At 46.3% G+C, this 25463-nt stretch overlaps 1 protein-coding gene across 8 annotated transcripts in view; it reads left to right on the plus strand.

The window, feature by feature from the left end:
* CHD9 (chromodomain helicase DNA binding protein 9) overlaps positions 1–25463 on the plus strand; it is a 3201601-nt gene that overhangs the window by 610190 nt on the left and 2565948 nt on the right. For all 8 annotated transcript variants that reach the window (XM_069639531.1, XM_069639523.1, XM_069639522.1 and 5 more), the window contains one exon: positions 3890–4036. In XM_069639531.1, coding sequence (XP_069495632.1) covers positions 3890–4036 — 147 coding nt within the window. The remainder of the gene's footprint in view (positions 1–3889; positions 4037–25463) is intronic.

Here is a 25463-nt window from a genome sequence, read left to right on the forward strand (position 1 = left end):
GTCCATAGTCCCCTATCTCCTCCATACGCCCATCCGCCGTCCCCTCTAAAAGGTATCCTCTATTGTTGCGTAAATGGTCTCAGACCTGGCGATGATAAAGGACTGAAGGGCGATTGCGCGGGCGGAGCTCAGGAGGTTGGGGTTACAGCCAGGTGCGCTTGCCCCGCGTAACAATAAAAGGACAACAATTACATTTTTGATGCTTTTTAACAAAAGAGCTCCTGTCCCGTCCCCAAAGGATGTAATGTCCGACAAGTATGGAGGAAAGGGGAATATGGACTAGGAGTAAGGTAGTCACTACGGTGAGTAGCTTTGTTATTCATGATCATGTGAATCCATGCCAGACCCCATGCTGGAGAAGGTTTAAGTTACTTACCTGCAACTATTGTTCTCCAGCATGGGTCTAGCGTGGATTCACATGCAAACCCTCCCGCCGACCCCTCTGCGGCTCTTCTTGGTCATACTGCCACTTTACCTGCTTACCAAATTTGAAGATGGCTGCCAGAGGAGGGGCTTAGGGAGAGGACTGTTATTGGATGGGGCCAGTATGACCCAGAGGACAGTGATTGGTTTAAAGGAGAAATACAGTTTTTTAGTGAAAGTAAAGCTGTTTTTTCTTTTACAGAGGATTCCCAGCCTGACGGGGAATATTCATGAGCATGTGTATCCATGCCAGACCCATGTTGGAGAACAATAGTTACTACCTTACCCGTTATGCAATTTCAGAACCTAAAACACTTTTACCTCTTCCGTAAACTGCACTTACTTCATTCCTATCCTCTCCATCGTTCATCTCCCTGCCCACATACTAATCTGATCCCCCCCAACTCCCCATCCACATCTCCTTAGAAATCCTGGAACATTTTCTCTTGTGTCTTGAAAGTATTTGCTTACTAACTCTAATTAGCACCTGGGGTGGGGGCAAGGGGCACAGTCTATCCAGTTCCACGGGCTGGAATCTCTGATCTCAGCCTGCATTCCATGGAACCTGCAGGCTGACTCCCCACAGCGAGCTACCCTCTTCTCCCCACCCATTCCTGTTTCTTTTTTTAGTATTCATTTTTTTTTCAAATTTACCTCACTGCCGCCACCACATCACCTTACCACCTCCTCCGTTTGGAAGAGAGGCTCTTTCTGGAGCCCTGCATTCCATAACCATGGTGGCCGTCTTGGCACAGTGTTTTCATTCAATGAACAGGATGCCGCATGTCCCTTTCTTGGGATGAAAATATATATTTTTTTTTTAACACCCCGCTTTACCGCTTTAACCCGGGGTGCCAATAGCATTGAAACCCTGTTCCAAGGGTTGGAATGGGGGGTAACATGCCAGTGCCCTCGTTATAGGTCCACGCTTTTCTCTGTCCTATTACTCGGGCTGCCGGGTCGTTACCCCCCACCCCCTGTTCGAGCCTTTGGAGTGGGGTGTTAACACTGTATTAAATGTTAATGGCCTGTACATGGTTCTACATCCTGGCTGCCACCAGAGGACTTTGGTGCCCTGAAGCACTCATGCAATCGTACACCTGTATATAAGACACCAATAAAGTAACATTTATTTTAACAAGTGAAGTTGGGAGGGCTAATTTAAACCAGGTGGGAAATGGCACATAGTTTCTGATATGTCCAATGATTTTTTTTTTATGTATTCGCACCACCCTCTGCCCAAATTACTGCTGTCCCTGGAGGAAATCTGTGGATTTGCCCTGATATCAGAATTGAATATTAACTGGAATGAATCTTGTATTTACGTACTTGGTTTCTTGCAGAGTTCAAACAGGAACAATTGCCGCCATAGCAAATACATTTGGCCTCTGATTCCTTTAAGCATATTGGGATCCATATTTCCAGGTCTATATTTGCTGTAATTGAAATAAATGTGTAGTATAAGTAACTCCATAATGAAATGAGTGTAATTTGGGGTCGAGATTGCTCATAGCTTAGATGGGTAGGGTTTCTTTTTGGTAATAGTTTTTTCCAGAATATTGTAAAAGTTCCTGACAATAGCAATGATTATTCTAATTGACAGTTGCATCCATATTGCCCTGGTGCTCACATTGATAATTCCAAACAGAAAAAAAGAAGGGAACAACAATGATCACATGCGCAAAGTATAGTAAGCAACCATAACGTTTTTAATTGTTTTTTTTGTAAATAAAAAAAAAATGGTTACAAATTTACTAATTGGCTAGTATCAGGTTCATGAGATTGGTCTGTTCTCATGATTACACAGGCGTAACCTTGCCCTCTAAATAAGCATAAGAAACAAACTTTTGACCTACATGTTTCACACTATAAAAGCCTACAGGTATGGTTCTATAGTAGGTTTTTCAGGGTCTACGAAAATGTTGTTTAATGCTAGATAAATATACAATACATGAGAAAAACAAGGATATTCAATGCTGAAAATTAGTAAATGACACTAGGCATATTTATGCTGTAATTTAACTAAAACTAATATTAAGTGCTAAATTCGTCATATTCCAAAGAAAGTATTAATGAGTTCTGTTGTAGATAATGAGATGTCTTGTACACCTCTCTTTATGTAAAACAAAATGAAAACAATGAAGACAAAAATAGATAACTGAAATTGCAATAATGGTGATCTGCAGTAAAAAGTAACAAGGGTGTAGGCCGAACTATGTTCACATGTTTGGCCTGGAAATGCTCAGGTAATAGATCACCATTACATTGACGAAAGCAAAGGTCAAATGACAGCTGGCCTTGGCTGAGTAACTTAAGGATGCACAGTAAGAGACTGCATACCAGCTGTTGAAATCTATTAGCAGGAATGCAAAGTTTAAATTGAAACCCCTAAACATTCTACAGCACTATTCCTGTTTGTCCCATGCTATTCATAAATGTGATACTAGATTGTCAACTTACATAAGATGCTTACATAAGCTACGTTCTTTCATTTGGTATGTGGCTGCTCCATAAATCAGCAATTCTCTGTAAAAGTAACTCAACTCGTTAATTACATAAACATTGGGTTTGATGGGAACCTCTCCCCTGCCTGCTAGGGCCTATAAAATAGAAAAGCCCTAAATGACTTAATCATTACAGCTACATTTTAGCTTTGAGGAAGACTACCGTGTCTTGTAAGTTGAGCACGAGGCTTTTAAACGCGACCTGAGATATTGATTTAACTGTTTGATCCAAGGCTCAACTTGTTGGAACATGTTGCAGAGAACATGCAATCAGGGCTATCCTAGACTGTAGAAAACTTCAGTGCTTTGCAATTTCCTAATGACATGTAGCCATCTTAGGATAGAAGCTGCACGCCTGTTTTGATCGAAGTCTAATAGGCAAAACCATACTGGCAGGAGCTGTAGACATGCAGGAGGAAAACTGAATTGTGGTTCTAACTCTGGCCTCTTTAAATCAGCTTTACTTACCTTCTTTTCGTCCCTGGTACGAGACTGATTGGGGTATGCATTTTCCAAAATAAGTCAGGCTCTTCCAGAATTGATGCTTGGTGATGTGATACGTTATGCCAATGTGTTTTATTGTCTGCTTTTCTTTTTAGACATGATGGATGCATTGTGCTTGAACTGACATTGCCTACACAGTGTTTACTAAAGGTGTCGCCTTGTTTGATGTTTCTACGTATTATTGTGTATCTCTGGAATAATATCGATAATTTGTCTTTATGGCATTTTTTGATAAAGATTTAAAGAAACAAAAGATTTAACTGCTTTATTGCTCAGTAGTCTGTTTTTATTTAATTATCAAACGTGATTAATTATGCATGCAAAAACATGTTCTAACAGTTATGTGAAAAGGCCCTATTGGCTTAGTGAGAACAATTTAAATAGCTGCCCGGGTGAAAATTGACTAAGATGTATGTTTTTTAAAAATAATTATGATTTTAGTATTTTTCTCTTATCAGAAGAGAAGATCAAACCGACAAGTAAAAAGGAAAAAATATGTTGAGGAAACAGAAGGCAAAAATTCTGAAGATGACACCAAGGCAAGCATGAAACCTAGAAAGACTTCTGCTCCATTACCTGCTGAACAGCCATTGCAGTTATTTGTGGTAGGTAAATTAATACATTTGGATTTCGATTGATGCTCCTTCGTCTGCATAATACCAAATCAAACATAAGTCCTACAGTTTATAGGTCAGAACAAATTTATGATCAGCGAGTTACAACATCAGAACTGGCACATTATAAGGTAATTATCTAGTTCTGCTGAATTAATCCCCTTGTGTCAGAGAAACTGTTTCACAATTCTCCCCATCCAAAGTTAATCTTATCAAACTCTCTACTAAGGCCTGTCCACGCATCTCATCAAAAGACCATATTTCTTGAGGCCCATCCTTCTTGATCAAAAGCCAATCCTGCTCCCAAAGATCAACCCTGTTCCCAAGGCCTGCCACAACCTGCTTTCCCAGAGGATCCTATGCATCATCTACAACACCAAGGACCCTGCCTGCATTCTGGTTGGAATTGAAAGCCATCTGGAACACTGTAATTAGGCATTTAGATAGTTATGTGACATACCGTCTCCCTTATTGTGTCTCCTCTGTGCGCCTATCCGGGTGTCTGCGGCTGAGGGCCAAAAGCAGCAAATGGTAACTCCCTGTTTGGGCCTGGTAGGGCCAGAAAGTCCATAGGGCTAAACACTCTGCTCAAGCTAGGACTTTGCTGTGCTTGCCCGTTGCCAGACTTCTCCTTCTACACATTGATGGCCTTTGACTCCTTCTATGCATTCACTGTTGACCTGCTGTTACCTCAGATGACCAAGAAACATTCCTGTTTTGGGCCTCGTGACTGTCGTTTGGTTAACTATAGCCCGATTCAAGCCCAAATCAAAACTTAAACCAGCTTCTTTCTCAGCCAACCTTTCCCAACTTCCACTCAAACTGCCCTCTCTTCGCTGCACCCTTTCTTCACTTGTCTATTTCTTCTTCTGTCTATCGTGCACCTTAACTTCACTCCATTCCTCCTTGTACTCACTCTTCTCATTCTCTTCTCTCGTAGCCTTCATCATGAAAGTCATTTGAGTGCCACCAGGGGTTAGCTCCCTCATCTGCTACCCATGGCTCTGTTCTTGCGACCTCTAGTTCAGGTCGAGGTTGGAAGGGCAGTGCCAATGAGAGAAGGCAAAACATGACTCATGATCCTTGCTTACTTTGTGGATTGATTGAAAGTCCCATCTGCCGAGAAGTGCAGCCACAGTGAAAAGCTGTGTGCCCTTTGCACTGTTAAGGTTTGTGTGAGCTGGGTTGATTTACTTCTTGTAAAATATGTTGCTTCCATGTATGTGTTGTTTGGCTAAAGAGTTGCTAACAAGACCTTACCTCTACTTTAGGATGCATGAGATCAATCAGCTCTACTTAATGACCCTTTGATCATGTTGTTTAAAATTGTGGAAGACGCAACAATAGTTTTCATACAAACCTTAGTGCACATTCCCATTTATGCAATGGAAGTTTAGGTGTTTATATAAAAATAAAGGTTTGCACAGATCTTCACATGTCACATTTAAAAGATTCCTGGCTTATATTTTTAACATCAATAACATGTGCTGGGGAGAATTGTGCCTGAATAGTTAGGCTTTGATTGAGTTCATGTTAATTTTTGGCAAGTAAATATTTGCTACGGTCTGCATACCTAGGGTAATTCAGGAATTGTTTATCCAGTCCTGCTTTTTTTCTTTGAATTCTATCACAAAGAAAATACCACATCTTGAAGTAATTCAGTAATTCACTGTGGCAGCTGCAAAATGCCCTATCCCATAATACATTTGAGGCAGCGTAAAACGGGGTGCAGAGGAGCACCAGAATATTTACATGCAAAGGGACAACCTTCAAAGTACTTTACTGTAGTCTTATAACATACAGCAGCATTTGTAAGCCTGCATGTTGTACTTGAAGATTGACAAGTACTTTGAAATTGCACTGTTTTCCTCAATACTGAAAGATGCACCTTTATTAGGTGCTTTGCCGAGCAGCACGTAGATGGCACTTTAGAGGCCCTCTGCTGTAAGAGTGAATGCAGGGGCAGAAGAGGTCATGATGTCTGCACCTGAACATACAAGACCATGTCTTACTCAGGATGACTATACACTTGAGACGGCACTTAGCAAATATTGGTAGCACATAGATAAGCAAGGCTTTCTCTTAAATGCAGTGACTATACCCAACATATAAGGCATTCATTTGGTATTATGTGGCATTACTAGATTATTAAGACTGCACTCGGCATATGTTGGAATCACCTAGACATATCAGGCTGTCCTTTCGACTCCTCGACCGGCAAGATATGTACGTTCCACAGATATGTCTGCCTCAGCAGCAGATTGGGAAAGGTCCAGTCATAAAATGAAGTACATCTTTGGAAGGTGGCCCCTCCTGGTCCCTCAAAAGAGTCGGAAAAGGCTAATGATCAGACTACGCTCTCAAAAGCCATCAGGGAATCGGCGAAGGCAGCCAAGATGCCTACTTGAGTAGTGTCGACCACAGGGAGTGCATCAAAGCCAAAGGCTTCGATATCTTCGTTATCAGAGGGCTCAATGTCAAAGCCATCGACGTACACCTCGGATCCAACTACAAGCTTTAAGCCACAATCGCAGAAGGACCTTTGGATCTATTTTCAAAGATGTTTTGGCACACCTAATGTCCCTGAAGAGCTCATTTCTAGCTTGGAGTACTTGCCTACTTGCCTGGAAGAAGCAAGTGGGTTGGTCTTGGAGGGGGAGCCTCCCCCTTGGAGACTAGAGAGGTGAGCCCACTTTGCGAGACCTTTCCTTAGGGGACTGGGCAAATGGGCCCTCACTCAGAGAGACTCCACCCTTGGGGGACAAGGACTTCTGTTCTGTTGAGGAACTCCCTAAGCCATTTTCCATAGTGGCATATATGAGACTGTCAGACATGAGGAACACTATAGAAGCCACGAACTTGGCAGAAGACAAAACTAAAATATACATGTCCGAACAAGAGAGAGGATCTCTCTTTAATAAACTGCGACGAGTATCCTATCGTAATTCGTATCGTAACAGCGCCTTTCGCCATTGATATGGTCCCAAAGCGCTGTTGGTTGAGTGCCCTCGGGGGACCCAAGTCCAGGTATGGGAAATTCATCAGAGCAGTTTAGAATGGATGTGTGCATTTTAGCCAGTACGAAGGTAGGTAGGTGTGGCCAGTCCCAGGCTAGCTACCCATGTCGAGTTGGCATGTGGATTGGCGCTGAGAGGTATTCCGGAGAATATGCAAGAGCAGAAGACTCATTATGTGTGCAGCTAGACCGAATTTTATGTCATGGGGGATAGCTGCATTCTAATGGCAGGGGGTGGTGGTGTGCGATGTGTCTTAGAGTAGTGTATGATAGCAGATGAGTGCGGGTGGGTGGTGTTAGGGAGAATTCTCAGAAATGTGTTAATTCCCTCCACCGCAGAGACCCCCAGCAGCTTTGCTGGATTTTGAGGACTTGATTTTTTTAACCTTGGGAACATGCCGAAACACCCTATAGAACCCTTAGGGCAAGAATCATTGAATTTATGGGTTGGTCTGCACCTTCGCCTGTTTTTCAACTGGATGACCTGACAGACATATTAGACAAAGGTCCACAGGAGGATCCTGTGGTCCCCTTCCATGCAGCTTTACAAAGGGAAATTACATCTAATTGGGACACTCCTGAAGTTATCCCTGCGGTCAATAAAAGATCGTCAGCCAAGTATAGGGTAGCGGCTGCTGACCCTGAATACTTATCAAAACACCCGACTCCAGAGAGCCTGGTGGTCCAAGCGGCAACTTCATCTAGCAGTAGGACCGCTTACCCTACTGTCCCACAGGATAGAGATGACAAGAGGTACGATTCTATGGCGAAGAAAGTCTTCTCTGCTTGTAGTATGGCATTGAAGTCCATCAACGCCACCTGTGCGCTCGCCAGGTTCAGTCACACACTGTGAGAGTGTGCTTCATCAGCGGCTGACTGCATACCCAAAGGAGGGGAAAAGGAAGCCTTCCTTAACATTATTAAAGATGGCAAAGATGCCATGTGCGAGTCACGTCAAACTGGCATCGATTCCGCTGACAGTATCAGCGGAGCCATGGCGGCAAGTACAACAATCTGCAGGCATGCGTGGTTGCGAAAGTCTGGCTTTGCTCCAGATGTACAGGCCAGACTTTGAATATGCCCTTTGACGGCTCTTCATTATTCGGAAAGAAGGCTGATGACAGTCTGGAAAAGTTGCAAACATCTAAAGCAGCGGCAAAATCGTTAGGAGCTGCAATCCGCCAAACTCCTTTTCGCCCCTCAGGAACCTCTGGAAGAGGAAAGTCCTTTCGCTATTATTCCGCATTCGGGAAAGGCAGAGGACAGCCGGCTCAAAGAGGCCAAAGAAGATCCACCCGAGGTGGACGGGTCAAAAGTACTAAGGCCGCAGCAGCAGCAGGTGCCCCAAACCACTCTGAGGTCTTTCCACACAAGACACCTGTAGGGGGCAGGTTAACTCACCATCTGACGGAATGGCAGGCTATAACGTCAGATGCTTGGGCATTGGAGACAGTTGCCCAGGGTTAGTGCCTACCCTTTCTACATGCCCCCCAGAGTCATCCACCGGGGCACAGCTCTCTAAAAGTTCCAGATCCGCTCCTCTTGCAGGAAATTATAGACCTGCTAGAGAAAGGTGCCATAGAATCGGTACCTGTAGCGGACAGGAACACGGGCCGGTACTCCCCCTACTTTCTCATACCAAAGAAGGACGGAGGACTGAGACTCATCCTGGACTTACGAGAATTGAACAAGTTCCTCAGGAAGGACACGTTCAAGATGGTAACTCTCTCTCAGATCCTTCAGGCCCTCCAGCTCCAGGACTGGCTGGTATCCCTGGACCTTCAGGATGCTTATTTCCATGTGCCTATCCATCTCAAACCCAGGAAATACCTGAGGTTCGCAATTGGCGACTCTCATTATCAATTTCGAGTTCTGCCATTTGGGCTGACCTCCGCCCCGAGGGTCTTCACCAAGCTAATGTCGGTAGTGGCTGCGAGTCTAGGAGGGAAGGGATCCACGTCTACCCCTACCTGGACAATTGGCTGATCAGGGCTGTATCTTCGGAACAAGCTCAGATCCAGCTAGATTATGTCTGCCACTTCCTTCACAAACTGGGCTTCTCCCTCAATTTAAAGAAGTCACAGATGATACCATCACAGAGACTCCAATTCATTGGAGCGGTCCTGGACACTTCCCTGGGAAAAGCCTTGCCACCAGAGGTGAGGGCTCAAGATATTCTGCAGATGGTCAACAAGTTTCAAAATGCCCAACGTTTCCCAGCCTTCGACTTTTTGAGGTTGCTAGGCCTCATGGCATCCTGCATCTTCCTTGTGCCAGAGGCTCGCCTGAGAATGAGATCCCTTCAGTGGGCATTGAGAACTCTGTGGTCGCAATTCTCAGGGAGAATGACAGATCTCCTCCGGATTCCGGACAAGGTAGCCCACAACCTTCAATGGTGGGCCTATCCAGAGAACATCTTGAAAGGAGAACTGTTTTGGCAACCATGGCCGGAGATAACAGTAGTCACAGACGCCTCACTCACGTGGTGGGGAGCCCATGCCAACGACTTGACCATCAGCGGTCATTGGTCTGCATCAGAGTCCAGACTACACATCAACCTATTGGAGCTGAGAGCGATCGGACTAGCGCTGAAAGCTTTCCTGCCATCAGTACAGGGAAAAAATGTCCTGATAATGACGGACAACACAGTGGCCATGCACTACCTCAACAAAAGAGGAGGCGTAGGATCACTGCCACTGTGCAGAGAGGCAATGCAGCTCTGGTTTTGGGCAATTCAGGAAGGAATCTGTCTATCAGCAGTCCACTTAGCCGGAGAGAAGAACTTGACAGAGGAGCTCTTCCTTGTGCCAGAGGCTCACCTGAGAATGAGATCCCTTCAGTGGGCATTGAGAACTCTGTGGTCGCAATTCTCAGGGAGAATGACAGATCTCCTCTGGATTCCGGACAAGGTAGCCCACAACCTTCAATGGTGGGCCTATCCAGAGAACATCTTGAAAGGAGAACTGTTTTGGCAACCATGGCCGGAGATAACAGTAGTCACAGACGCCTCACTCACGTGGTGGGGAGCCCATGCCAATGACTTGACCATCAGCGGTCATTGGTCTGCATCAGAGTCCAGACTACACATCAACCTATTGGAGCTGAGAGCGATCAGACTAGCGCTGAAAGCTTTCCTGCCATCAGTACAGGGAAAAAATGTCCTGATAATGACGGACAACACAGTGGCCATGCACTACCTCAACAAAAGAGGAGGCGTAGGATCACTGCCACTGTGCAGAGAGGCGATGCAGCTCTGGTTTTGGGCAATTCAGGAAGGAATCTGTCTATCAGCAGTCCACTTAGCCGGAGAGAAGAACTTGACAGAGGACGCTCTGAGCAGGCAGAGCAGTGTCTCCCACGAGTGGGAGCTAGCTCAGGAAGTCCTTCAAGAGATCTTCGCCCTTTGGGGAACCCCTCAGGTGGATCTGCTCGCCACAAGGACCAACAGGAAGTGCGACCAAAACCCTCAACCTTCACGCTTGGCTTCTGAAAGAGTGAGGTACAAGGATTGGGACCTCCCTGATTACGTCATGGTGGTGTTGCTTTCGGTCAGAAGGCCAGCACCAAAATCTTTATACCGCTTCCGTTGGAACACATTTTGCAGCTGGTGTAGAGAAGAGAATATCGACCCTTTTTCATGTGGTAAACCAACGGCGTTATTGTTTCTACTTTACTTGGCAAACTCAGGCCTTCAAGTTGGCACTGTAAAAGGCTATCTCGCAGCGCTTTCAATCTTCACGCGCACTGCGGAGGAACCATCCTATTTCAAACTACCTCTAGTGTTACAATTTCTCAAGGGATTGACTAATGTTTATCCTCCAAAACCATTCCAGGTTCCCTTATGGGACTTAAATTTAGTCTTAAACTTCCTAATGGGCACTCCTTTCGAACCACTTCACTCTTGTTCGCTGAGATTTCTCACACTTAAAACTGTCCTATTGGTAGCGCTAACATCTGCTGGGAAGGAGAGCGAGCTACAAGCTCTCTCCTGTAAACCCCCACATACAATTTTCCACAAGGACAAAGTTGTCCTACAGGTGAAGCCTAATTTCCTCCCAAAGGTGGTTTCTGAATTTCATATTACTCAGAAAATTAACTTACCTTCGTTCTACCCTCCTCCCCATCCAGGGAAAGAGGAAGAAAGACTAGATAGGCTGGACTCAAGGCGAGCTCTAAGCTTTTACATCAGCAGAATGGCTAGGATCAGACAAGCAGACCAACTGTTTGTAGGATACTCAGGTCACAAGTTGGGATTACCCATAACAAAACAAACCATTTCCAGGTGGATTATCTTGGCCATTCTGGAATGTTGCAAACTGGCAGGGAAAGAGCCACTCAAAATCTTAGGGCTCATTCAACCCGGGGTATTGCAACCTCTTCGGCCCTCCAAAGAGGGGTACCGGTTAGAGACGTATGTGCGACTGCCACATGGTCGTCCGCGCATACATTCACAAAATTTTACAACCTGGATTCCTCCACTAGTCAAGAGACCAGATTTGGCAAAGCCGTATTACATTCGGTTCATCCCTAAGGGGTGCATGACGTTATGACATTCTTACTCCCACCTCCAATTACATGCCACTGCTATGAGAGTCTGTCAAAGATGAGGAATACGTCGGAGGACACAATCCCTTCGACGAACAAGTTACTTCTTACCTTGTAACTTTCTTTCGATGGGATGTTCCTCCGACGTATTCCTTATCGCCCCTCCCATCCATCCCCACAATAATACTTCCCTTGCGGTTGCAGCTTACGCTCCTTCAAGGTCAATAACCAATTCAGGCATGACTTTTCTTATACTACAAAATGGAACTGAGCAACGGATGCCGCGCGCGGCTATTTATGGGCGTGGTGACGTCGGCGCCGATACGGTGGCAGTCGAGGGACATCGACTCGGCGGACGTCGCCGTGCGGCGCCCTCTACTGGGAAAAAATTTCCGAGGCCAGCAAGCTGGGGTTGAATTATCCAAGATAAGGAATACGTCGGAGGAACATCCCATCGAAAGAACGTTACAAGGTAAGAAGTAACTTGTTCTTCTCCTTTATCTCTTTAACTTTAAAAGAAATAACATTTTGTGGAGACAATGCATAATGTTTCCTCTCTAGTCTCCTTTATGGAGTGTTACCCTGTAATGCAAAACAAAGAGGTGATGGCTGGAAGGTTTTGAATACATCTAAAACCTCTGGCAATTGTTTTGGGATGTGACCAAGCAGTTTGGGCTGCATTGCCCCTTTTGAGATGGCACCAAAGCCTGATTTGCATATGGTGGTTTCCCTTTTGTAATGGCTTGGCAGGCGAAGAACGATGGTTTGGAGGGTTGCCCAGGGCAATGCCAGAGGTTAAGATTAATTCTAAACCTTTCAGCCATCACCGCTTTTGTTTTGCTGTAGTCGCCCCGAGTGGGACAGGTATGCCCAGACATGGGTCCCGTTCCTGCTGGGCCTAGAGGCCCAAGCTACTCCTCACTGATGAAGCCAAAACTTGTTTGGGGATGCTTGTGGTCTAGTGCAGAAGGGATGTGACGAAGCAGATTGGGCTGGACTTCCTCTTTTGGGATGGGAACAAGCCTGATTTACATATGGTCTTTCCCCTTTTGTAATGGATTGGCAAGCAAAGAACAATGGTTTGGAGGGTTTCTCAGAACAATGACAGAGGTTAAGATTAATTCTAAACCTTCCAGCAATCACCTCTTTTGCTTTGCGGCTATTACCCTGTAAGACAAAAGTCTCTATTAACAACAGGTTGGGAACCACCAGCTAAATCCCCTAGAATACACACAATTCATACATTGCCATCTCACAACATCATTGAGGTGACTGTCGACGCACAATATGACACCTTTCAAGATGGGCACTGATAAGCAGGGTTCATGGTATGATGATCCTAGTGATCCTACCTACTATGAACCAGATGACCCTGACGCTGGTATCTTGCAGTCTCCCAATATCACTGACGGTCCTGCAACCAGTTCTCCTATTGACTATTAACTTATATTTAATCTACTCAGGAAAGCTGCAGCTCATTTCAAAATTCAAACACTGGAGTCTGTTGAAGACCGACTCTGTGGATAGTATTCTGAATGAGAAAAAATCAGTTAGCCAATCAATACCATTGCTACAATCTACAAAGAAGCCTATCCGCCCTCCTTGACTACACCATCCTTTACTTTACAAGGGCGGTAAACCCTAGAGTGAAAATGATTTCAAGCCTGCACCTACAGACGCACTTGAAATTAGGGGCCATTTAAAACCATATTCATTAGTCGTTACCACTACTAGAAAAGGACCAGGGGTCCTCTTGTCTAATGCTGATGCTCCTCCAGACAAAGGGTGTAAAAGAAGTTTTGCCCTGGGAAAAAGAGTAGTTTTGTTAGTAGCCTATTCCGCGCGCCTAGCAAATAATACTATGTTGCTTTTAAGCTACAATAGTGCGCAATGGGACTCCGTGCAAAACCAATTGGATTCTGTTCAAGAACACCTTAAGTTACAGTTACTTAAAGCTGTTAATGAAGGCAAACGGGTGGCTCATAATATTTTCAAAAACACCCTAGATGCCTCAGAAACTGCAGGTAGAATAGGAGCAGAGGGTAACCTACTAAAACGCCACTCCTTGCTACGCACTCCTGGCTTTAAGCCAGACACAAGCCATCCTAATTAACATGCAATAGAGGAATCTACCCTATTTGGTAAAGCAGTTGTTGACGCGCTTGAAAAAGGAGCACAAGACCTTTAAAAAGGTTAGGGCAAATATCCAATAAACAGTCAGTCAACATAACTTTATTCGGCCTCAGGCCATCAAAGTAAATCCAAACACAATTAATACAAGTGAACATAAAGGCAATTAACAGAGACAGCATTTAGAAACCCATCCCTTTTCAGGGTACCATAAACTCCATGTGTCCCTCCACTTTTTGCCCCAATTGACATTGACCCGGTGGTATAAGGTTCGCACCACTTAGGGGAATGATAGTTGTGGCATTTCCAAAAGGGTCATTTGATACAGGCAGTGGGTAGAAACTGATTGTAATCCTAGTCGTGGCAGGCGGACGCGCTCACACACTACTCCCCAAGACCCCATTAGCCATCCTTCTAGCCCAAAAGTCGAGCTTAATGGAGTCATAATGGTTTATGCCCTTGCGTGGGATTCTGCAAGAGCCTGCCATGGTTTCCCTAGAGACAAACGCGCAACCTCTGGTGGATCACAGCCAATGTAGACACTTGTTAAGAAGGTCATCCCTTGGCTCTAGCTTATTAGCTGACATTTTTGGGATCTCCATGAAAGTTTACTGAGGCTCGTGAGGGCCTCCGCTGGATATGGCACTTAACCAAGCTCCTTCTTTCGCAGGTGCTGTATGCCCCACACTATGCCCCTTTTGGGCCATGCGTGTCTATAGGAGTGGAACCCTGGTCTGCCAATAGAGAAACAGGTGGCCTTGAATTTAGGGCCCTGCAGCTCTCGCTTGTCTTGTCTTTCAAGTCACAGGTTGGATTGGTGGTCCTTGGTCATTCAGGTGCCAGATTGTGGCGAGCGGCATTCTCTACATGGGTGGCTATGGAAAGGATGGCCTGGGCTAGGGGGCTTTCCGGGGGCTGGGTCTTATGCCCGTTGTCAGCAGGTGTAATGACCGGGGCATTCTCCTGTGTCTCCTTTCTCCCCTGCAGTGGGCTTCTAGCAATAATTGTAGCAATTTTGTAATGTCTGCAAGCTCGGCAAGGACTTGGTCCCATCTTCACCCGCCAGATGGGTGTATGACCTCACTGGGTGGATCTATGGTCATGTCAGTGCCATGATAGGTGGCAAGGCCTAAGGGCTTGAGGGCTTTGTTGCCCAGAGTGGCATCAAGGGGGAGAAAGGAGTTGGCTCCCGAGCGCATAGACAACAAAAGACACTACCTGGCGAGCTGGAGTGAGGTTTTTCTCCTGGGGCGTCATGGGATTCTATGTCCCCTGTGGCCAAACAAGGTGGAGCAAGTGTGGGCGGGGAAGTGGCAATACAAAAGTCTGCCATAGGTACAGAGGCAAGGACAGAGCTATGGATCACAGGGAGAGTTGATGGCAATGTTGAACACCACCAAGGGTAGCCGACCCACTGACCTCTCTGTTTGGCCCAGAGTACATAGTGATAGGTGGCAAATGGCTAATAGACACAAGAGGGGTAAAATCGGGTTGATGGGCTTGTGATGCAGAAGGGCATCAGCAGGAAGATGGGAATCAAAATCAGTCTTTCCAATCTGGTCCTTTGCCTTATTAATGGTGAAGTCATAACTCAGGGTATACCTTCCATTGGTGAACACGCTTCCGTTTGCGGCCAAAGTTTCCTGGACAATTACATTGCTTCCTATTCCCGGAAGCGTATCAAAAAGGCCAACCAGGTTATAATACTTCAGAGGTTGGTTACAAACAGTTGGGTCTCCCATGGCATCTTTATACTGGCCCAGGACTCGATGAACCTCTTCAGGGTTTGGAGCAGTCTCCTCCCTGTGGTACGGAACTCGAGATCAATCGACCACCTTTCAAACCTCCCATCAAATAGGGTTTCGGCAGGTTAAAGGGCGGGTCAGAAGTGCAGCTTCCACCAGAGTCTCCTCTTCCACCTCCAACATATGACACATTTGTGCATGTCCCCTCCCCTGTATCACCAGCAGGGGGTCACATTACACTTTTTGCCCACGCATGGGAGGGCATAGCATCAAACCAGTGGGTGTTGTCAACAGTGGGCAAAGGTTATTCGATCAAATTCCTAGAAAAACTTTGCCACAAACCGCCAAGATTCAAAAGAATGGTGCAATAGCATCACTTGATACTGCAAGCAGACATTCAAACAATTCTATAGATCGAAGCAATAGAGGTGATTCCACTACTAGAGGTAAACAAAAAGGTATTTTTTCAATTTACTTCCTGGTTCCAAAAAGATTTTAACTGCATCTTGTGTTAGACCTACGGCAAACACGTATGTCAAGCAAAATCTCAGGATGACAACCCTGCAGAAGTAATCCCACATCTAAAAAAAAAAAAAGAGATTACATGGCATCATTGGACATGACGGATGTATACTTTCATATTTCAATGTTGCCAGTGCACAGAAAATACCTAAGGTTCAAGGTAGGGCCAATTCACTACCAATTCAAAGTCCTTTCCTTCAGCATATCCTCTGCACCAAGAGTATTTAAAAATGTGGTCACAGTAGTTGCAGGCCACCTGCGCTGACAGTGCATTCCAGTGTACCGTTATCTAGATGACTGGCTAATAACAAGGAACACACCTGAGATGTGTCAATGGAACACTCAAGAAACAATCAACCTGCTATTTCAGTTGGCTTTTGCAATCAATGAGAAAAAAATCAAGTCTTGTTCCCAGACAAGTAAAACAGTTTCTATGGGCAATAATTCAAACCGAGGACGCCCTAGACTTCCTCTCCAAAGAGAAGGTCTCAAAGTTGCAATTTTAAGTTCCACAGTTTGTAGCCGGTCATCGGATAACCGTACGGAAGGCCATGTGTCTTCTCGGACTGATGGCTTAATGCACCAATCTTTATTTCATCTTTATTTCGGCGACACAACGTGCCATAAAAGAGTACAGATCAGAGAAAAAAAAATATCACTTAAATGCATATTTGCAATTAAAATAAAACAGTAAACAACCTTTAGTGGGTTATCGGGGTCAGAAAATCATGCATCTTGTGCTACATGCATGGTTGAGCATGCGTCGTATGCAAGAGTGGCTAGTGAAACAATGGTCACAAGCAAGCTGTCTGTGGGACGATCTAGTGATGGTTTCGCAACCTCTTGTTCAATCACTGCAATGGTGTAAAAAAGAAACCTTTTAAAGGGCCAAATCCTTTACCAGCCCAGCAGTTGGGACCACTCTAACGACACTCATCGCTGTCAGGTTGGGGAGCAAACTTTCTCCATCAAACTGCACACAGCATGTGGACGCAAGCACAATGTCAACCAAGCATATCAACCTGCTAGAGCTTCAAGCAATATTCAAAGCTTTGCAAGTGTTTCTACAACAGCTAGCAGGGAAAACAGTCCTAGTCCTGACAGACGGCACTACAGCCATGTATTCGATATACAAGGCGGACACACTCTAGATCTGTCCAAATTGCCCAGAGCATCTGGAATTGGGCCCTCAAACATGTTTCTCCTGACACATGTTCCAGGGGAACACATAGTAGATGTGCTGACCAGAAACGTGCAACTTCCCTAAACGGCAATTGCACACAGACATTCTACACAACGTCTTCAAACTCTGGGGCTCTCCAGACATTGATCTCTTTGCAACACAAGACATTGCACAATGCCAAGACTACGCATCCCGGTATCCCCAGACTGGGTCCAAGGGGAACACACTGTGATGAATTGGTCAGGGAGATTTGCGTATACTTTTTTCACCAATGCCACTTCTAAACAAAATAATCCACAAGTTGCACCAGGAACATATCAAAATGATCCTAATAGGGCCAATGTGGGTACGTCAAAAATGGGTTCTTGCATCTATTGAAAGTCACTGTGCTCGCCAGTCAAATTACTGTGCCCTTACAACATGTTTTCCCAACATCAGGGAATAACGAACGCATCATTAATGTCCAGAAACACTGAACTTGGCAGCTTGGCTCCTGAAGTTCCAGTAGTTAAAGCTTTTATGGAGGGAGTTGGAAGACTAATACCACCCTATTTCAAATCCAACTCCCGGATGGGACTTGAATGCTGTCCTTACCAAACTCATTGGACCCCCTTTTGAGCCAATGCATAAAACCAGTCTTAACCATCTCACTTATAAGACTGCTTTTCTTCTAGCCATCACCTCAATAAGAAGGATCAGTGAACTACAAGCTCTCAGTTCAAGATCCATTGGTTTTTTATGTAAACGTTTTTATTGAAATATTTACAATTCAGTACAAATAAAAAGGCCAGACAAACAAAAAATAACATGGTTCTATGTCTGATCCAGAAACCTGCCCCAAATCTCCTCGTACGGCCATCCTTCCTGTGTCTACGCAGGATGACTCTCTCAAACGGCTACATCTCCTGCAGGTCCTCAACCCACGCAGCCCATGTGGGAAAGTTTGCATCCTCCCAACCCCTCAATACAATCTTCCCAGAGAGAGAAGAGATGCCCTAATGAACAAGCACTTTTGTGGGCAAGTCACATCTTCCAAGAGTTCTTCCTCGCCAGGGAAATGGTCACTAAATCCAAATCTAGGTCTGTTCTCAAAACCTTGTTCATTGTCTGCATGACTTCACACAGAAAACACGCACCATTCCCACATCATGTGCTCAAATGAGCCAGATAAATGACCACATCTCCAACAGGCGTCGGTCAATCATACCTCTTGCACTCCACCTGGTGGGCGTCCAATAAACATTCTTTAAAATCTTTATTTGCCAAACTCTCTCACCCAGGTACAATGAAGTCAGGGACACATTTCTGCATAGGTTCTCCCACCTGCCCTCTGACATGTCTGCGCCAATTGCATCCGACCATGTCCTCAGTAAATGTTCATTCGACTTCTTCCTGCTCATCAGAAGCTTGTACATGTTTGAAGCAAAATGTCTTTCCATTAAAGTTCAATATCTGTTCCTTGAGAGCGTCTCATTCGTTCACTGCGATATTTCCAATCGCTGCCCGCAGTCTTCTGTATTCCCCATAGGAGCTGTCGTGAAAGTTCATCTGTGAAAGCCTGCCAAAAGGATCCAATAATTGTTCTCAAATAGGTCTCCATACCATTGCTCAGCGCTCAGAAACCAGTGTCGCCAGAAAAACGGTTCTCCCCTTTGATCAGCACCCTCTTATTCAGCTCTAGGGGATAATGCTAGCTCCCACCAATCCTTCCCTCAAACTTGTGCCAAGCCCTTCTCAGAAAATCTGTTGCAGGCGAATGAACATTGCCCTTGACACCATCAGTCGTCAAAAGGGCCGCAGGGACAAGCGGCATGCTCATACTCAATTCCACCCGTGCCAAAACACCATTGGTTAATATTTCCAAGGACAAAGTAGTGTTATGTACAGAGCCACGTATTTCTCCTGAATATAATTCAATCGTCCATGTAAATCAGTCTATTGTACTTCCATATTTCTTCCAAAACCCACAAAATTCAGCAGAGGGAAGCTTCCATACACGAAACATTAGGAGGGCAGTAAAGAACTACCAAAACAAAGCCACTTAGGAAAACAGATCAATTCTCTTTTTTCCTCGCTGCAGGAAGAGAAGGGGATCCCGTCTCTAAATCTGCTATTTCAAAATGAATTGTGAAGTGCATCCAATTCTGTTATTCTGTGTCCAAGAGAACATTACCATTCACGGCCAGAGCACACTCAACTCGAGGAACCAGGGCAATGCTACCTTTCGTTGCAAACGTGCCGTTAGATGCTATTTCCATAGCGTCTACTTGGCATTCAATTCACAACTTCACACAGCATTACTGCTTAGATGCACATTCAAGAGGTGATTCACAGGTGGGATAGGTGGTGTCAAAATATCTTTTTACCGCTGTTCCTTCTAACATTCTGCCACCTTCTCTGCTCGCTAGTCTATGCAAAGCATGTGATTCTAAGCAGATCTACAAGCCACAGAAGACTTATATTACATGCCTGTAATAGTCTTTCTGACACTTGTATCTGCTTAGATTCATATGCTCCCTCCCTTCCGCCCCTCTCTGAGTTGAAGGTACATAGACACGTCACACAGACAAGTGTTTGAGGGGGTATGGGAGAGGGCGGGGGAGGCAAATGGGAGTTGCTGGGAGTGGGGGGCCTTGCTATGAGCATTTATTGTAGCAGTTTTTGCAGATAATCACAGCTGTATGAAAACTACCTATAATTGTGGCTGTTTGTAGTACATTGCTATGAAAACTACTGATAATCGCGGCTATATTTTGGGCATTCCTATTATAGCTGCGGTTTTGGGCAAAAAGTCAAAATAAAATTGCTATTTATTCAGCCACAGTGAGGTCGGGGGTGAAAAATCACTGGCCATGGCCAGTGGCTTGGTAGCATTTTAGGCGTAGCGTTGTAAAATATAAAGTGGGCACCACGACCGAAGTACGTGAGGTGGTGTATGTGGCGCTGAGTTAAGCCAGTCCTGAGTTTCCCAATGTGCTGAATTTCAAAGGTTTTGTTGCTTTAAGTTTACTCATTTAAACTGCTCTTCAACTAAAGTTTCCCCATGAAAAAAAAAAATATATATATATATTTATATAACTTTTAGCCCTTGAAAGAAGGTAGGTAATTAACCACCAATAGTTCAGGATTTGCCAGCAAGGTTTCTGGATCTGCACACTGTGGTTTGAGTTCATCACAACATGGTATCTGTACTTTCACTAACTGTTTGTTGTGACCCACACTGGTAGGAGGAAAACTGAACACAGAGTTTGCATCGTTTTCCACATCATGTAGAGTGTTTACTTTAGTCTCAGCAGCTGGGTCAAGGGCAGAGTCAAAGCATACTGTAGTGTCTGAATGCACGTATGACAATCTCGTGGATTGTGTTTGAAAATCAGACGATTGTATGTGTGCTAGTTCAGGGTTCTGACCAACTACTACACATGAAGTCCCAGGCAAAAGAGTGCATGATGTGTTTTCAGCTAACTGTAATCCCTGACAAAAGGGCAGGCAAATGTCAAACTGTGCCCGGACTAAGTGCTGTACAAAAACACCAGAAGTCTCAGCTGATCTTGTATATTGATAAAGATCATGGCCGTTTAAAGATTCTATACCTAGGGACTGGATAGTGCTCACATCAACAGAGGATAAGGTCTAATGTGTAAAGACTCTAAGGTTTTATTCTACTATTGAAGGGAAACAAATGTGTTGAATCCTGAATCCGAGCTTTAAGCATATCTTGCATTTCTCCAGCATTGGGTCTTTCATGGATTCACATGCTTAGAATATTCCCCGTCGTCAGGCTGGGAATCCTCGGTAAGTTATATAGACATTTTCCATAGGAAAAATTCTGACACTTTTGTGTCCTATCTATGTTGTTTTGGGTCGCGCACGCCAACGCCACTAGGACGTAGGGGTATATATAGTTCTGCCCCCGCGGCTCCCTCAGATTTCAACCGTCTTCCAAAGTGGTGGGATTACCTCGTGTATCTGCTATTTGGTTAGGTTGTTCTTTTGACTTCTGCGACTGTTTGTTCTTCTCAAGAGAATGTCTGGAAAGGTGTTGTTTCGTCCGTGTGCTACGTGCGGCCTTAAGAAGGTGTACAAAGTGGATGGTCATATGGACTGCATTTACTGCCTTCATCCTCACCACACGGCGGACACTTGTGAAATCTGTCAGGGTTTCTCCCAGAAAACCCTCAAAGATCAAAAAAGACGCCTGGTCGATTGGCTCAATGACGGAGCGGGTGCATACCCGGCATCGGAGGTGGGCTCCACGGCCTCAAAAAGTAAGTCGGAACCCCCGACGAAGAAGGCACGTGCTGCCGAAAAACGAACCTCGGAGTCGGCCGAAAAACGACCCAGGGAGAAACATTCGGAGAAACATTCGAAGGCCTCCTCCTCTTCACACAAGGCGCTGTCTTCTTCCTCCTCATCTAAAAAGGAGAGAAAAGAACCATCTAAATCCTCCTCAGGAGACCATCATAAGTCTACCTTGAGTCGAGAGGCCGCGGCCAGCAAGTCGGCCCCAAAAGCAGCGGGAACACCTCAAGGCCCTGCGCCACTGGCTTTGCCGACGCCTGCGTCATCGGCGGCTCCTCCCACATGTCAGACTGTGGCGGTAGGAAACATATCGTCGATGGTGGTCCCGTCGCTGGGATGGCAACCGGAGGTTTTCGATCCCGTCCCGCCGGAGGCCCTGCTTCAACCAGAGGCGACTTTCTCCATCTCGTCGGCTGACGAGGAACGCGACACGGTCACGCGCCCAACCGATCTGGGTCTGCAGCCGACCAGCGCGATGTCGCTCTTCGGTGTGGGTTCCATCCCTACTACCTCGTCATTACTGAACCTCCAGGCAGTTCTGTCCTTGGAGGTGCTAAATACGCTACAGAAACTAGTACAGCGTTTGGACACACAAATACCCCATCCTGGGGCCGACACGGATACAGTCTACGCCATTCGTCGACGAGCCGGGCCCGGCTCCTCGCTCAGCGACCAGGATTACGGCCACTTCCCACGCGCCGGAAGATTGCCCTACCCTGCAAGAAGGAGGAGAACTACAGGACTCTGACCGTGAGGGATCAGGTTCAGACATCTCACTATCCCCCTCAAGGGACCCAACTTGGGACTCTGAAGCGGAGATGGAAGCTCCGAGAAGCCCGGCACAGCCCTCGCCACCTGACGACGTGGGTGCATTCCATGCCATGATGAGTAAGGCGTGTTCGGAGTTTGGCCTAGTCCCTGAAGAGGAGAAAAAGGATTGTTTTATTTTTGATCATATGGGCAAGAGAAGGAAATCCATATTCGCCATCCCGATTTTGGATCATGTCTGGCAAGAGGGCCTGAAGACCATGCGGCACCCGTTCTCTGAACCAGCAGTGAAAGGTTGTTTGGAGAAGAAGTTCAAGGCTCCGGAATCGACTCCCAAGTGCGTGACGTCTCAACCTTCGCCGGAGTCGGTGGTATCGGCGGCGGCTAGAAAGGCCAGGTCTCAACATAAATGCACGACCCCTCCAGACAACGAGGCCAGGAGACAGGGCGCTTTCGGCAAGAAGGTGCTGTCCGTTGGCGCGACTACAGTTAAAGCAGCCAACTCCTTGGCGATTATGTCTAGGTATGACAGGGAAAGGTGGCACCGACTGGCTCCTATCTTGGAGCATTTGCCCGAGGAACATAGAAAGTCCGCCATGTTGCTAGTGCGGGAAGGAGAGGAGGCCTCCAACCATGCTATAAACATTGCCGTCGACCTAGCCGAGTCTGGTTTTAAGCAAATCAATAATGGCGTAGTTCTACGTAGACAAGCCTGGCTCAAGTGCACTACGTTCAGACCGGAGGTGCAATATAAAGTCTTGGATATGCCGTGTAAAAGGGAGCAACTGGTCGGTGAAAAAGTTGATGAGGCCTTGAAGGGCATGAAAGAGGATACTGACACGGCACAGTCACTCGGAGCTCTCCAGAGTGGTAAGAATTTTCGTTCCTTTCATCCTTTCAGAGGGGCTTCTGGTAACTCCCGGTTTGGGCCATCTAGAAACTGAGGTTTCAGCAGACCCTCCTACTCGCCCCAAGGCTACAGGCGTGCGGCCCAATTTTCTCGTAGAGGCAGAGATTACCAAACCTCCAGACGGCGGGGTGCCTACCCTTCGTCGACGAAAGATAAACAAACCAAGAACCAACAATGACATGTTTTAGGACGTCCTGGGGAGCCGAGTGTCTTGTCGCATCGACGAGTTGGAGCGCATAACAACAGACCGATGGGTTTTGGACACGATTCATCTGGGCCACTCTCTACAGTTCAAGGGCAAGCCACCACACATTCCACCGGTGTTCGCGGCCCAGCCCCACCTTCAAATACTGCTACAGGAGGTGGCGCTTATGCTGCAGAAAGGGGCTATAGAACTGGTCCCGGTGGCAGAAAAAGGACAGGGAGTGTACTCCCGGTACTTCGTCTCCAAGAAACCAAATGGAAAATATGGTCCCATTCTGGATCTACAAGTGCTCAACAAACTGCTCAAGAATTTAAAATTCAAAATGCTGACACTTCAGGAGGTGATCCGATCGATACAACCCGGAGATTATTTGTCGTCGCTAGACCTTCAGGACGCATACTTCCATATCCCGATGCGTCGACGGCACAAAAGATTTCTGCGGTTCGTCATCGGACGAACCCACTATCAGTTCAAGGTCCTCCCGTTCGGTCTAAAATCGTCCCCCAGGACGTTCACCAAGTGTCTGGCTCCAATAGCAGCCTGGTTAAGAAAGGAAGGTCACCATGTGTACCCTTATTTGGACGATTGGCTAGTGAGGGGACTGTCTCCGGAAAGGGCACAAGAAAGCCTAGATGCCACCCTGTCCCTTCTGCAACGTTTGGGCTTCACAGTGAACTTCGACAGGTCCTCGTTAAAGCCTTCAAGGACCTTGGTCTTTTTGGGGGCAGAGTTCCACACACAGTCGGGGCTGGTGAAGCCATCCCTCGAAAGGATTCACAGACTGCAACAAAAGGCATCGGAATGGGAGGTCGACACCAGAGTGTCAGTGCGAAGGTACATGTCCCTGCTGGTAACCATGTCGTCCTGCATACCCTTGATAGACAACTGTCGCCTCTTCATGAGGCCTCTTCAGGAATTCTTGGCGGTTCGATGGGCACAAAGTCGAGGACGCTGGTCGGACAAGTTGACCATCAACGGCCAGCTCGTGCAGGCGCTTCAATGGTGGAGAATCTCCATACACCTAACGAAGGGAATGCCCTTACTGGAGCCTGCGTTCCAGAGGACAGTGGTTACGGATGCTTCTCTAACTGGGTGGGGAGCTCATCTGGACTCCTTACAGGTTCACGGTCGTTGGTCATCGGAAGAGTCCTCCCTCCACATCAACCTGCTAGAGTTGAGGGCGGTGCGTTGGGCCCTAAAATCCTTTCTGCCACAGATAAAGGGCTCAATGGTGAGAATCATGACGGACAACACGACAACGATGTTTTATCTACGAAAGCAGGGAGGAACTCACTCCAGGAGCCTGTCGACGGAAGCCCAGGAGATCTGGCATTGGGCCCTACAACACGACATACATCTGTTGGCGTTCCACTTACCAGGAGTAAAAAATGTGCAAGCAGACGCTCTCAGCAGAGAAATGAATTTTCTACACGAATGGGAACTGAACGATCAGCAACTGCACCGTGTCTTCGCGGAATGGGGTCATCTGGCCCTCGATCTTTTTGCGACGAGAGACAAAAAGAAATGCTCCCAATACGCGAGCAGGTGGCCACAACAAGACTCGCTAGGGGACGCGTTCTCCTTCCTGTGGACGGGCAAGTTTCTGTATGCCTTCCCCCCCATTCCCTCTCATCCGTCGGACTCTGCAATAGATCCACAGATATCCTTGTCGGGTGATCCTGGTTGCCCCGTATTGGGCCAGACAAGTGTGGTTCTCCGATCTACTTCACCTCTCAGCGGCAGAACCAATGCGGTTCCAGAAGATCCCCAACCTTCTGTCTCAGGAGAAAGGAACCGTTTGGCATCACGACCCAGGCAACCTCAGTCTGACGGCCTGGCTCCTGATTTCGCCGAGTTTGGCACGTTAGCGATTCCAGCGGATTGTCGTATTTTACAAGCCGCAAGGGCACCTTCCACGAACACTTCATACACACACAAATGGAAAAGGTTCTGCATATGGTGCGCAGGTCAACCAGTTCTGGTCCCGCGGGCGATCACACCGGAACAACTCCTACCATACTTGTTGCTCCTGGCAAATAACAGGTTATCTGTTTCATCCATAAAGGTGCATCTAGCTGCCATCTCGAGATTT

The sequence above is a fragment of the Ambystoma mexicanum genome, chromosome 1q, assembly GCF_040938575.1.
Source record: "Ambystoma mexicanum isolate Mex_15411 chromosome 1q, UKY_AmexF1_1, whole genome shotgun sequence".
NCBI lineage: Eukaryota > Metazoa > Chordata > Amphibia > Caudata > Ambystomatidae > Ambystoma > Ambystoma mexicanum.